This window comes from Sarcophilus harrisii, chromosome 5 (assembly GCF_902635505.1).
Source record: "Sarcophilus harrisii chromosome 5, mSarHar1.11, whole genome shotgun sequence".
Lineage (NCBI taxonomy): Eukaryota > Metazoa > Chordata > Mammalia > Dasyuromorphia > Dasyuridae > Sarcophilus > Sarcophilus harrisii.
In genome coordinates, this window is record NC_045430.1 from 86,072,003 (window position 1) to 86,084,816 (window position 12,814).

The 12,814-nt window shown below is 35.5% G+C and overlaps 1 protein-coding gene, 1 long non-coding RNA gene and 1 pseudogene across 2 annotated transcripts; 2 read left to right on the forward strand and 1 right to left on the reverse strand.

Moving 5' to 3' along the window:
- Positions 1-2,437: 2,437 nt before the first annotated feature.
- Positions 2,438-3,400, forward strand: LOC100917272 (olfactory receptor 10A4-like). Its single transcript, XM_003772461.1, has one exon. It carries the CDS (start codon positions 2,438-2,440, stop codon positions 3,398-3,400), a length of 963 nt encoding a protein of 320 aa, XP_003772509.1.
- A 1,349-nt stretch (positions 3,401-4,749) lies between these two features.
- Positions 4,750-7,016, reverse strand: LOC116419417. Its single transcript, XR_004229729.1, has 3 exons — positions 6,839-7,016; positions 5,636-5,706; positions 4,750-5,009 (listed from the first exon to the last, which is right to left on the reverse strand). It is a non-coding gene; the product is annotated as an uncharacterized LOC116419417 (long non-coding RNA).
- A 2,143-nt stretch (positions 7,017-9,159) lies between these two features.
- On the forward strand, positions 9,160-10,492 carry LOC100917012 (annotated as a pseudogene).
- Positions 10,493-12,814: the final 2,322 nt, after the last annotated feature.

Here is a 12,814-nt window from a genome sequence, read left to right on the forward strand (position 1 = left end):
ATTTAGACATAAAGAACGAGAATCATAAAAAATTGGAGGAACATAGGATAGTTTATCCTCCAGACTTGTGGAAGAGGGAAGAAATTTTGTGACTAAAGAGAACCAGAGACCATTATTGATCACAAAATAGAAAATTTTGATTACATCAAATTAAAAAGCTTTGACAAACAAAACTAATGTAAACAAGATTAGAAGGGAAGCAACAAACTGGGAAAAAACATCTTCACAGTTAAAAAGGTTCTGATAAAGGCTTCATTTCCAAAAATATATAGAGAGCTGGACTTCATTTATAAGAAACCAAGCCATTCTTCAGTTGGATAAATGGTCAAAGGATATGAACAGACAACCAGATGATGAAATTGAAATTATTACCACCTATGAAAGAGTGTTCCAAATCATTATTAATCAGAGAAATGCAAATTAAGACAAATTTGAGAAATACCTTCAACACACCTGTCAGATTGGCTAAGATGACAGGGAAAAAATAATGATGATTGTTGGAGGGGATGTGGGAAAACTGGACATTGAACATTGTTGGTGGAGCTGTAACGAATCCAACCATTCTGGAGAGGCAATCTGGAATTATGCCCCGGTTATCAAACTGGCATACCCTTTGATCCAGCAATGTTTCTACTGGCTTAACCCCAAGGAGATACTTAAAGAAGGGAAAGGGACCAGTATGTGCCAAAATGTTTGTGGCAGCCCTGTTTGTAGGCCTAGAAGTTGGAAACTGAGGGATGCCATCAATTGGAGAATGGTTGGGTAAATTGTGGTATATGAATGTTAAGGAATATTATTGTTCTGTAAGAAATGAATTTAAGATGAATACAGAGAAGCTTGGAGAGAATTACAATGAACTGATGCTAAGGAAAATGAGCAGAACCAAGAGATCATTATATATAAAGATGTAACTGATGGAAGTGGATTTTTTGACAAAGGAGACCTAATTCAGTTTAATTGATCAATGATGGACAGAAGAAGCTAACATCCAAAAAGAAAAAACATTGGGAAATGAAATGTAAACTGTTTTGATTTTTTGTTTTTCTTCCCAAGGTTTCACCTTCTGAACCAATTCTCCTGTGCAACAAGAAAACTGTTTGATCTGCACACATACATTGTATCTAGGATATACTAGACAATTCAAATATATAGGACTGTTTGCCATCTAGGGAGGGGGGAGGGTGGAGGGAAAAATTGGAACAGAAGGAGTAAGGATAATGTTTAAAAAAATTACCCTGGCAATTTCAAAATAAAAAGTTACTATAATAATAATAAAAAAAAGAAGTAATTCCATAACAATTTAGATTTTTAATCTCAGGAATAAAAGTTACACTTTCATCTAGAATTAGATTAGCTTCTACAAAGTAAAAGGTTCAAAGATAAAATTTCCTTGTATATGTTTTCAGAATACTATTAAACTTTCTAGTTCTTGAGAGCAGGGATTGTTTTTGTGCTATTTGTAGATGTAAACTCCATAAAAATCAATGAAGATACAATCTGGGTTTGTAATTGTCCCATTTTATATGTAACAATATTGAAGCACTAGGGAAGATGTAAATCCCTGGTCTCACAACAAGACTTGTTGACCAAGATAATGCACTTATGATGATTTAGTTTCTTCCTTCACCATTATGCTACAGAGAAGACAGTGACTACAGGGACAGGACATCCATTAGGTGTTTTTTTTTTTTGTGTTGATATAGTGATGAGGAATTAATGGTGACACCAAATATATGAAATACTACATAGAAAAGTGAAATGATGTAACATAAAGCAATCTGCCTGTCTAGAAAATCTATTGCAGAAATAAAATTGTCATTCATTCATGTAATTATTTTTTTACCATTCCTCTGAGAGAAAACCAATGGATTATTGGTTCTCTTGTCCCAGAGGATTTCAGCAAGAGTAGAAATATTGCCATCTTACATTTGATGGAGTTGGTTGTGCTTAGAGGCCTCAAGGGAGAAAGAAAGAGAAGAGAAAAACATATTTTGCATTAAGGTAAGCTCAGATATTAACGTCTAAAGGCAAAACTCAGTGTTAAGGAGCATTAATGGTAAAGAGATTATTGGTTCAAAGTAATTTCTTTTGATTTTAGCTTCATGAATATCCTGTGTGGTAAGTTACACAGTTATCCTAGTTCAAATGAAATAAGCACCAGGATTTATTACCATTGGGTAAAGGCAATTTTTTCGCTTTATATTAACTGGTTCCCTAAAAGTTGCAACTAGCAATATTGATTTTTGACATTTTATTATCTTATGCTAGACTCGATATTGGGTGACATTAAAAAGTGTTTAGCACCAAGAATCCCATTTTCTTGATTTTATCCCAGTGCCTTGGTCCAGAAATCACGTGTGTGTGCGTGTGTGTGTGTGTGTGTGTGTGTGTGTGTAATTATATTTATCTTTCAAGAAACTCTTGGTTGTCTCTTTAGATGTCAAGTTCTGAGCCAGTGATGAGGGAAAACCAGACCCTCTGCACACAATTCACCTTTGTGGCTTTCTCCTCTCTAAGAGAGCTACAACCAGTTCTCTTTGTAATCTTCTTGGCCATATACCTATTCACTATATTGGGAAATCTGTTGATCATCTGCCTAATCTGGGTGAGCCCTACACTCCACTCTCCCATGTATTTCTTTCTGGCAAACCTGTCCTTCCTGGAGATGTGCTATATCACCAGTGTGGTTCCTCAGATGCTGGTGCACCTGTTGGTGGAGTCCAAGACCATGAGTGTGACACGTTGTGCAGCTCAGATGTATGGTTTTGCTATCTTTGGGCTCGCAGAATGCTGTCTGCTGGCAGCCATGGCTTATGACCGCTTTGTTGCTATCTGCTATCCATTACGCTATACATTATTGATGAGTCCTCGAGTCTGCCTACAATTGGCTGCAGCATCCTGGACTACAGGAATAGTTATGGAGTTAGTCCAGATCACCTGGATCTTCACTCTCCCCTTCTGTGGCACAGGACAAATTGAGCACTTTTTTTGTGATGTTTTGCCTGTGGTGCAAATGGCCTGTGTGGACACTTCTCAGAATGAGATTGTGCTATTTTCTATTTCTGTGCTCTTCATTTTGATCCCTTGTTTGCTAATTCTCTCCTCCTATGCCCGTATTGTCATGGCCATTTTGAGAATGCCCTCTGCTGCTGGCAGGCACAAAGCTTTCTCTACTTGTTCCTCCCACCTCCTGGTTGTCTCACTCTTCTATGGTCCAGCCATCTTTACCTACCTTCAACCCAAGTCTGCCCATACTCCAGATACAGACAAAGCAACTGCCCTCATGTACACAGTAGTCACTCCTGCACTCAATCCAGTCATCTATACTTTAAGAAACAAAGAAGTGAAAGGAGCCTTTTGGAGAATAATCAAAAGGCAGCCTCCTAGCCAAGCTGCCTAAAGTTGGACCAAAGGCCATAATTAGTAGAAAAAAAAATATCCTACTTGTCTGCTCCTATCAATTCAAGTCTGATAGAAATCTGATGTTTCATCCTCCTCTACATCCTGGTGAATAAACAAGCAGAGGTTTTGTTTTGTTTTGTTTGTTTGTTTGTTTGTTTGTTTTTGGCCTCTTTGTTCTTGCAACAAGATCATCAGCAGGTTCATATACTGTAAATATCATAATGATTTTTTTTTTCTATCACTTTACTTCAGATTAACATAATATGAAGTTAAAGAGAAGATTCTTCATTAGATATGGATGGGAGAAGAGTTGAGAAATCTAGCTGGTTGATTCTATCCATAACAATTATTAAGTTTATGCATGAAGGTTTCTATTTGTCAATCTCACTAGTCCATAACCAGTACATTATGCTTTTTGTTGCATTTTATTCTACTACTGTTCTTTAAATTAAGTTAAAATCTGTCTCCTTGTAAATTTTTGCCACTGCATGGGTCTTATTTCTGTCATTTGGGAATAACTATAATTCTTCTTAGAAACGATAATTCTACAAGAACTGTTTTACAAGGACTTCCCTCCCCACATACACATAAACAGTCTCTCCTTACTACAGACTAAACATTGCAATTTCCTTCAAGTGATCCTAGTTTGGAATTGTTCTAAACCACTTTGACATCCTTATTGGTCAACTCAAGATACAATTTATCTATTCCATGTATCTTCTAAAATGTTTTTCCCAAAACAGAACATGGTATTCCATTTAATTAATCAAAAAGCACCTGTAAGATACTTACTATGTGTCTACTACTGTCATAAGCACTAGGAAATGCAAAAGAAAGATGCAAAGAAAATGCAAAAAAAAAAAAAAAAAAAAAAGCCTGTCCTTGAGAAGCTTACATCCTCACTTGGGACACAGCATGTATTTAAATAGGGACAAACCACATCCATTCACAGGAAGTAAGAGTTAACCTGAGTGTACAAAGCACTAGCAGCTAGGGGATGAAGAAGGCTCCTGTTTCAGGTAATGTGAGAAAAATATAAGATTTAAAGACCTAGCTAAGGACAGGGTGCATTGTAGACTTCTGGGACAGTCTTTGTAAAAGCATGAAAATAGGACATCCAGCACTATATGATAAACAGCAGAGACCAGACTAGTTACACATAGACAAAGTGAAGAGGAATAATAATCAAGAAGAATGGAATGCTAGGTAGAGTCTATGTTGTGAGGTCATTAGAAGTTTGGGTGAGGAGAGATATCAAGGGAGCTCTAAATCATTTTGTTCTAGATGTTATCTTTCTATTTAATGATATACAGAATCCTAGCAATATTTTTTTTTTTGCTACCACAATACCTTCAGTTGAAATGAGTATGCTGTGTATTACATAAAACCTAGTTGGTCTTTTTGATAGGAATTTTTCTCTAGGTAGTTATCCCTCAGTACTTTAAAGTGATTTTTCTTGACCCTTAAAAATACTAGGTTGTGCAGACTTTTTATAATCCTAGTTTTGTCATTCAGTATATCAGATTTCATTACCATATGCATTTTGGATGAAGAAGTCTTCCGAATCTTCAGTGACTTTGTTGATAAATGGTAGTGATGAGGCAATCCTGTAATTCATAATCAGAGATTTCCAGTGGTCACTCCTTATTCCTCCTAGAATCAAATACAAATTCTTCTTTTTTGCTGTTAATGTCCTGTACAATAATTCTTTTTATCCTATTCTAGATTATTTCTACTCATGATCTCTGAGATAATCACGATGGACTCTTTTCTGTTTCCTTACATACTACATGTTACTTCTCATTTCTGTTTTGTTGACCTGATAACTGGACCTTGCTTATCTCCTCCTCCCATTCTTAGAATGTATTCCTTCTTCATTTGCTCTTCACAGAGTCTCTCACTTCAAGCCAATTCAAACACTACCATCTATAAGTCTTTTCACATCTCCTAAACTACTGATACTCTCCCTTCCAAACTACTTTAAATTTTAACTATTTTATTTGTTTTGTATTTATTTCCTTTGTATTCATCCTGTGACAGACAGAGACAAACAGGGAGACAGAGAGACAGAGAGGTAGAAAAAGAATGTCTAGATATTCAGTTGGATAGATAAAATTCATATAAAATTAATAAACATATATATATGTGTGCGTGTGTATATGTATATATGCACACACATGAAAACAAACAAAGTAGTGATATATCTTGTTATTTTAAGAAAAAAAGTACTCACATTAAGGGAGATTGGAAATAACTTCTGTAGAAGATGGTCCTTGAGTTATGTTCAAAGGAAGAAGAGGAACTCTAATGAGAAGAAAAAGGAGGAATGTATTACAGGCATATGGAAATTATATGTACTTTTTTATTCCTCCTTTAGATGTAAGTTCTTTATAAGTAGGCATTGTTTCATTTCTTTTCATTGTGTCCTCAGCACTTAGTCCAACTGCCTGGCTTATAGTAAGTTTTTAATAAATTATTTTTGATTTAAAAAATTATTCAATCAAAAATTCTATAAATAGAGTTTATATCTGGGAAAGCATAAATAGGCCTTGGAATTAGGAGATATGAATTTGGATCTCACCTCTGCCATTTACTGTGTTATGATGAAACTTTGAGCCTCAGTTTCCTGTTTTGTAAAATGGAGGAATTAATCCTTAAACTACCTATTTTGCAGCGTTTTGAGAGGAAAGTGTTTAAAATGCTATAAATGTCAGCTACTATTGTCCTTAATGAGAATTGTTTTGCCATTAACTCTTGTTCATGCTGGTGTATTAATTTGCCTGTAAGTGAAAAGTTGAAATTAAAGATAAATGTTGATATATTGGTCTACCTGCCATCTGGGGAAGGGGTGGAGGGAAGGAGGGGAAAAGTTGGAACAGAAGGTTTTGCAAGGGTCAATGCTGAAAAATTACCCATGGATAAATCTTGCAAATAAAAAGCTATAATAATAAAAAAAAAAAAAAGAAAAAAAATCACATCACAAAAAAAGATAAATGTGGAGAAGTCATTTGCTCTACATAGAGAGTTTTAGGCTCAGGGATACTTGAACTGGTTCAGGAGAGATGATTTTTAAATTTTCAATGTGAGCACTTGTGCTGCAGAATTCAGAAAACACTATTGTTGTATTTATTATCAAGTCTTATATTAAAAAATATTGGATAAAATATCGACAAAACAGATTAAAAAGAGGTTAGTTCCTCTTCTCACTATCAATCCAGTTTCAGAGACTTATAAATGGTGGCATTGATGGATTATTCTTTGATAATAAAGAATTTGAGTCTTTCCATGGGCAGAGAAAGAAGGAAATACTAAGGTCAGAATGTTAGAATATATTTGTGGCCATGGAACATTCATGAAGGGTCACAGAGGCTAAATAACTATTACCAGGGCATATAAGTGAAAGGCATATACGGAAGGACCTGTAAGGTCTGGATACCTTCCTGACTGGGACAATTCATGCCTTCTATGTTTCCAATCTGCCAGTTTTCTCTAGTGATGTCCTTTCTACACTGTCAGATCAGCTTATCTGAAAATGGTTTTTTCATTTTTCATTTGTTGCTCTGTTGATCATATGATCTTCAGCAATTCTATTGATTTTCACTCCTTTGTTACCATTTTCTGTAAGGGAAAGAACAAAGTTCTTTTAAGCCATAACCAAAGATAATAAGCTAACCTATTCAACATGTGTGATTCATCATTTTTAGAAAAATAAAAGAAATGACCATTTTTATAGCCAACATAAGTTTTATAGATTTAAAATACACATAATATATGATTATAATATTTGGTGCTATTAAATTTCATCATTCATTTCAGTGCTTTAACCCATCAAGATCTGTTTGAATCTTAGTTATATCCTCCAGTACATAAACTGTCCTCCTCAGATCTATTTCTTTTGAATTTTTGATTGTCAAATCCATGTTGTTATCCAAAAGAAGCTATTAAAAAAATTTAAAGCACAAGATCATCACAGAAATTGATTCTCATGTTGACAATGAATCATTAATTACTACTCTTTTGGTCTTTATTAGCAGGACCAAACAATGGCCAACTGGGGCTTTGCTTGGGGCCTATTTTTGGCCAATCATTGAGAGTCACAGTAATTGCAGTTTAAGACATGATTCTTAAGAAAGGGGGTCTTGCTAATAAACTCCAAGATATCTTGGGAGAGTTAAGTGAGTAAAACAATTAAGAGCTTCTTCAAGTAAAGATATGGTATACTCTGTGGGCACAGGGAAGAGGAAAGAAGGAAGTAAGGGAAGGAAACAGAAGAGGACAAGAAAGAAGGGAGTAAAGGAGAGAGATGGTAGAGAAAAGGAAGGAAGAAGTGAAGGAAACAAAGAGGGAGGGAGGGAAGAAGAAAGGAAGAGAAGTAAGGGAGAAAGGCCAGAAACCCTGAGGGTCTTTCCCTCTCAGATTTATTCATTTATTTTGACTAAGTGAAAGAGACCATTCTTTGCCTCAATTGCTACCTAATATTAATCATCTAATGTGTGTGACCTCAGTAAATCTGAGACCTGTTAAAATTTTAGTTTAAAAAGCATAAGGTCTGACACTGTATCAAGGACCATCTTAAGCTGTCATCTATATCTGATTCAGGTGGCTCTGCAGGAGAAAATGAGGCAGGTTATCTTGCATAATCTCTGTGAGTAGAGCTGCCCTATTGAGGTCCCACCTAGAACTAATCAGTTAGAAAACTTATTTTCCTTCTCTTCCTCCTCCCTCTCTCTATTTCTTCTTTTCTCCCTCCCTCTTTCATTTTTTCCGCCCTCCCTTCCTTCTTTCATCCCTTTCTTTTTCTCTCCCTCCTTCCATATAGAATAGAAAGTAGAAGGTAATATCTGATCCTCATAACACGTACAAATGAACTAATCCTTTCTTGTGATTAAGCTTCTTTGCTAGAAATATGACTTACTTAACTATTATTTCTCATAACTGGTATATATTATGAACTAAATGGTAGAGTAGATGGAGCATCAACTCTGGACTCAGAGGGACTTGAGTTCAAATCCAGCCTCAGACATGAACTACCTTTGTGATCTGGCACAAATTACTTAATTGTATTTACCTTCCTCATGTTTAAAATGAGCAGGAGAAGAAACTGGTGAACCATAGCTCCATCCAGAAAATATCAAATGGGATCACGGAGAGTCAGAAGTAATTCCATTACAATTTAGATTTTTAATCTCAGGAACAAAAGTTACACTTTCATCTAGAATTGGATTAGCATCTACAAAGTAAAAGGGGCAAAGATAAAATTTCCTCGTATATGTTTTCAGAATACTATTAAACTTTCTGGTTCTTGAGAGCAGGGCTTGTTTTTGTACCTTTTAGAGATGTAAATGCCATAAAATTTAATGAAGATGCAAACTAGGTTTGTAATTGTCCCATATTATATGGGATGTTACAAACATCACTGAAGTACTAAGAAAGATATAAATCCCTGATACAAAAAAAAATACTTTTTGACCAGGAGAATGCATTTATGATCATTTTATTTCTTCTTCCAGCATTATGCCACAGAAAGGACAGTCAGTTCAGAACAGGTGTAATGAATATTGCACCATTACTTTTTTAGTTGATACAGGGATAAGGAATTAATGGTGACACAAAATTTATGTAATGTTATATAGAAAAGTGAAATGATGTAACATGAAGCAATCTGCCTGTCTAGAAAATCTACTGCAGAAATAAAAATGTGATATTGACAGTGATCAGTGTAATTGTTTCTTTAAACATTCCTCTGAGTGAAAGCCAATGGATTATTGGTTCTCTACTCCCAGAGGACTTCAGAAAGAGTATAATTATTGCCATCTTACATTCATTGGAGCTGTTTGTGCTTAGAGGCTTCAAGGAAGGAAGAAAGAGATAACAAGAAAAAATACATTTTGCATCAAGGTAAGCTTGGATATTAATTTCTAAAGGCTCAAAGTAATTTATTTTGATTTTTGTTGCATGAATGTTCTGTGTGGCTTATCTTAACAAAATTGAAATAAGCCTAAAGATGTATTTCAATTGGATAAAAGAAATTTTTATTCACTTTACATTAATTGATTCCCTAAAAGTTGCAACTGGCAAGATTGATTTGTGATATTTTTTATCATATGCTAGGCTCAGTATTGATTGACTTATTAATGTCATAAGTTAACACTAAGAAAGAAGCCCCTTTTCTCAATATTCTCCTAGTGTCTTGATCTAGGAATTGTGTGTGTGTGTGTGTGTTTATATTTTTTTTACCTTTCTATAAACTCTTGGTTGTCTCTGTAGATTTCAAGCTCTGAACCAGTGATGAGAAAAAAAACAGACCCCTCTGCAAACAATTTATCTTTGCGACTTTCTCCTCTCTTTTTTAGCTACAACCAGTGCTTTCTTTGTAATTTTCTTGGCCATGTACTTATTCACTGTATTGGGAAACCTGTTGATCATCTGCCTGATCTGGGTGAGCCCTATACTCCACTCTCCCATGTATTAAAAAAAGATGTTTTTGCCATCTTTGGGCTAGTAGAGTGCTGCCTGCTGGCAGCCATGCCTTATGACCACTTTGTTGCTATCTGCTCTCCATTACACTAACATTATTGATGAGTGCTCCAGTTTGCCTACAATTGGCTGCAGCATCCTGGACAACAAGGAATGGTTACGGAGTCAGCCCAGATCACCTGGATCTTTACTCTCCCTTTCTGTGGCACAGGACAAATTGAGCACTTTTTTGTGATGTTTTGCCTGTGGTGCAACTGGCTGTGTGGACACTTCTCAGAATGAAATTGTGCTGTTTTCTATTTCTATGCTCTTCATTTTGATCCCTTGTTTGTTAATTCTCTCCTTTTATGCCCATATTGCTGCTGGCAGGCGCAGAGCTTTCTCTGCTTGTTCCTCCTATCTCCTGGTTGTCTCTCACGTCTATGGTCCAGCCACCTTTACCTACCTTTAACCCAAGTCTGCCTATACTCCAGATACAGACAAAGCAACTGCCCTCATGTACACAATAGTCACCCCTGCACTCAATCCAGTCATCTATACCTTAAGAAACAAAGAAGTGAAAGGAGCCTTTTGGAGAATAGCCAAAAGGCAGCCTTCTAGCCAAACTGCCTGAAGTTAGACCAAAGGCCATAATTAATAAATTTCATTGTTGTTATTGTTTAGTCGTTTAGTCATGGATGACTCTTTGTGACCCTATTTGGGTTTTCTTCCCAAAGTTACTAGAGTGGTTCCTTCCCTAAGTCAATTCACAGATGATGAAACTGAAACAAATAGGATTAAGGGACTTGACCAGGGTCACACAGCTTTCAAATGCCATCTTCTTGACTCCAGACATGGCACTCTGTCTACTGTATCACCTAGATTTCCATAACTAATAAAAAACTTGTCTAAATAGTATGAATTTGTATTTATCTGCTCCAATCAATTCAAATATAATAGAAATGTAGATCTTTTTTTGCTCAGACCTTTTCCTACATATTGGAGGTAAATAAGAGAGCATAGCAAGTCCTTAAGTAGTATGCTTGATTGTTCTTGCTATATTTTATTATACTCTGTGTTGTTATATTTCCAATATCATATTGAATTTAATTTATTTGGTGCTTTGTTTCCTCAGAAATATGCTAGAGAGAAGATTCCTCTCTAGATATGGAATGAAGAAAATTTGGGGAGGATAGTTGGTAGATTCTATCTATGACAAATAGTAAATTAATTTGTGCTTGAAGGTCTATATTAGTGGCACTCATTTTACCATAGTCAATTCACTTTTCATTTGAATAGGTTTTATTTTAATTCCTTAAAGAGATCTAAAATTTAGGGGCACCTAGGTGATGCAGTGGATAGAATGCCAGGCCTGAAGTCAGGATGATCTGAGTTCAAATCTAATTTCAGACACTTAACACTTTCCTGGCTGTGTGACCCTGGGCAAGTCACTTACTCCCGATTGCCTAAGGGGAAAAAATCTGAAATTTGTATCTCTCATATTTCTACTTACTTTCTTTTGAGGATCCAAAAAGAAGCACCAGCTGTTCACACACCATTTCTCCTTTTCTAGGTTAACTATCACTACTTCTTTCAAATGCTCCACATTTATGATTGAGTCCATTTTCTTTTTTAGTTAGTCACCTCCAAATGAACTTCAAGATACCTATGTCCATGCCAAAATATCTGTCCCAGAACAGAACAAGATATTTCATTAATTAAGGAAGTAAGGTAGTACACCTATTTGTTAGTAATTTATTATTGAACTAACATTATACTAAAGACTGGAGAGACAAAGAAAAAACAAAAAATATATATTTTGTATTCTCAACAAATTATATTCTAATGGGGGTGATAGCCTGTATTTTAAAAATGCTATATAAAAGTACGTTTGTGGTAAATACAAGGTGGTTTCCTAAGGCAAAGTACTAACCATTGGAGTACCAGGAAAGGAACATTGCAATAGGTAACATTTGAGTTGGTCTAGAAGAAAAAAAGAAATGATAAAGAAAGAAGTCCTGAGGAACTGCATAGCAGTCTTTGGGGATAGTCCATGTATTGTCCAGGGAATGAGACATCAGACATTGTGTGAGAGGCATAGCAAGTAGGTGGTATGGCAGGGTGATAATCAAGTGAAGAGAAGTACTGTGTAAAAGAACTTCAAAGACAAGAAAAGATTGAGAAGAGCTTTATATGGTTTTGCTCAGTATATAGATTACCTTTCTCTGGACACTGCTATTTTATGTAGTTCTTAACAAAATCCCATCAGTATTTGGGGGTGGAAGTGAGCTATAACACATCTACCTCTGTGCTTGCAGCACATTAACTCTACCAGGTGTTTTTCATAGGAACTGCTGGTTAGCTAAGTTTCCTTTAGATTGCATTTTATACTTAATTTTTTTCAATTCTTTAAAAAGTCTAGCCTGTGTAGACCTTTTGGAATTCCAGTTCTGTCTTACATGGTGTCAATTATTTATCCCAGTTCTATGTTCTGTGTTGATTGATTGACCATGTCAAATGTATCTTCATTGAAGACATTGATAAAAATGGCAAACAGGATAGGTCTAAAAATATAATCCTGCAGCACATGACCAGAGAATTCCAGTTTTAACTCAGGTAGGTTATAATGTGATTTATTTGTCTGATTTTATTATTATTTAAGATGTGTAGTTGGGATGTTTAATGTATCCTATAGTATAGACATAATAAAAAACAAATCTGGATTGAATAAGGAAGATTATCAATACCTTTAGCTGAAGAAATATTCATGTCATCAAAGGAGATTAGCATTTTTGTATGTAAAGAATGTTCTGTTTCATTTCTCATCTCTGTGTCTTGACACTGGTTTTCCCCCATACCTAGAATACAATTCTCTCCCATTTTCATCTCAGAGACCTTCTTCCTCCAAGGCACAGCTCAAGCATCTTCTTCTATGTAAAGCCTTTCCTGATTCTCC

Excerpts from the sequence above, each read along its gene's own strand:
- LOC100917272 (XM_003772461.1), top strand. The coding sequence starts at position 2,438 with ATGTCAAGTTCTGAGCCAGTGATGAGGGAAAACCAGACCCTCTGCACA.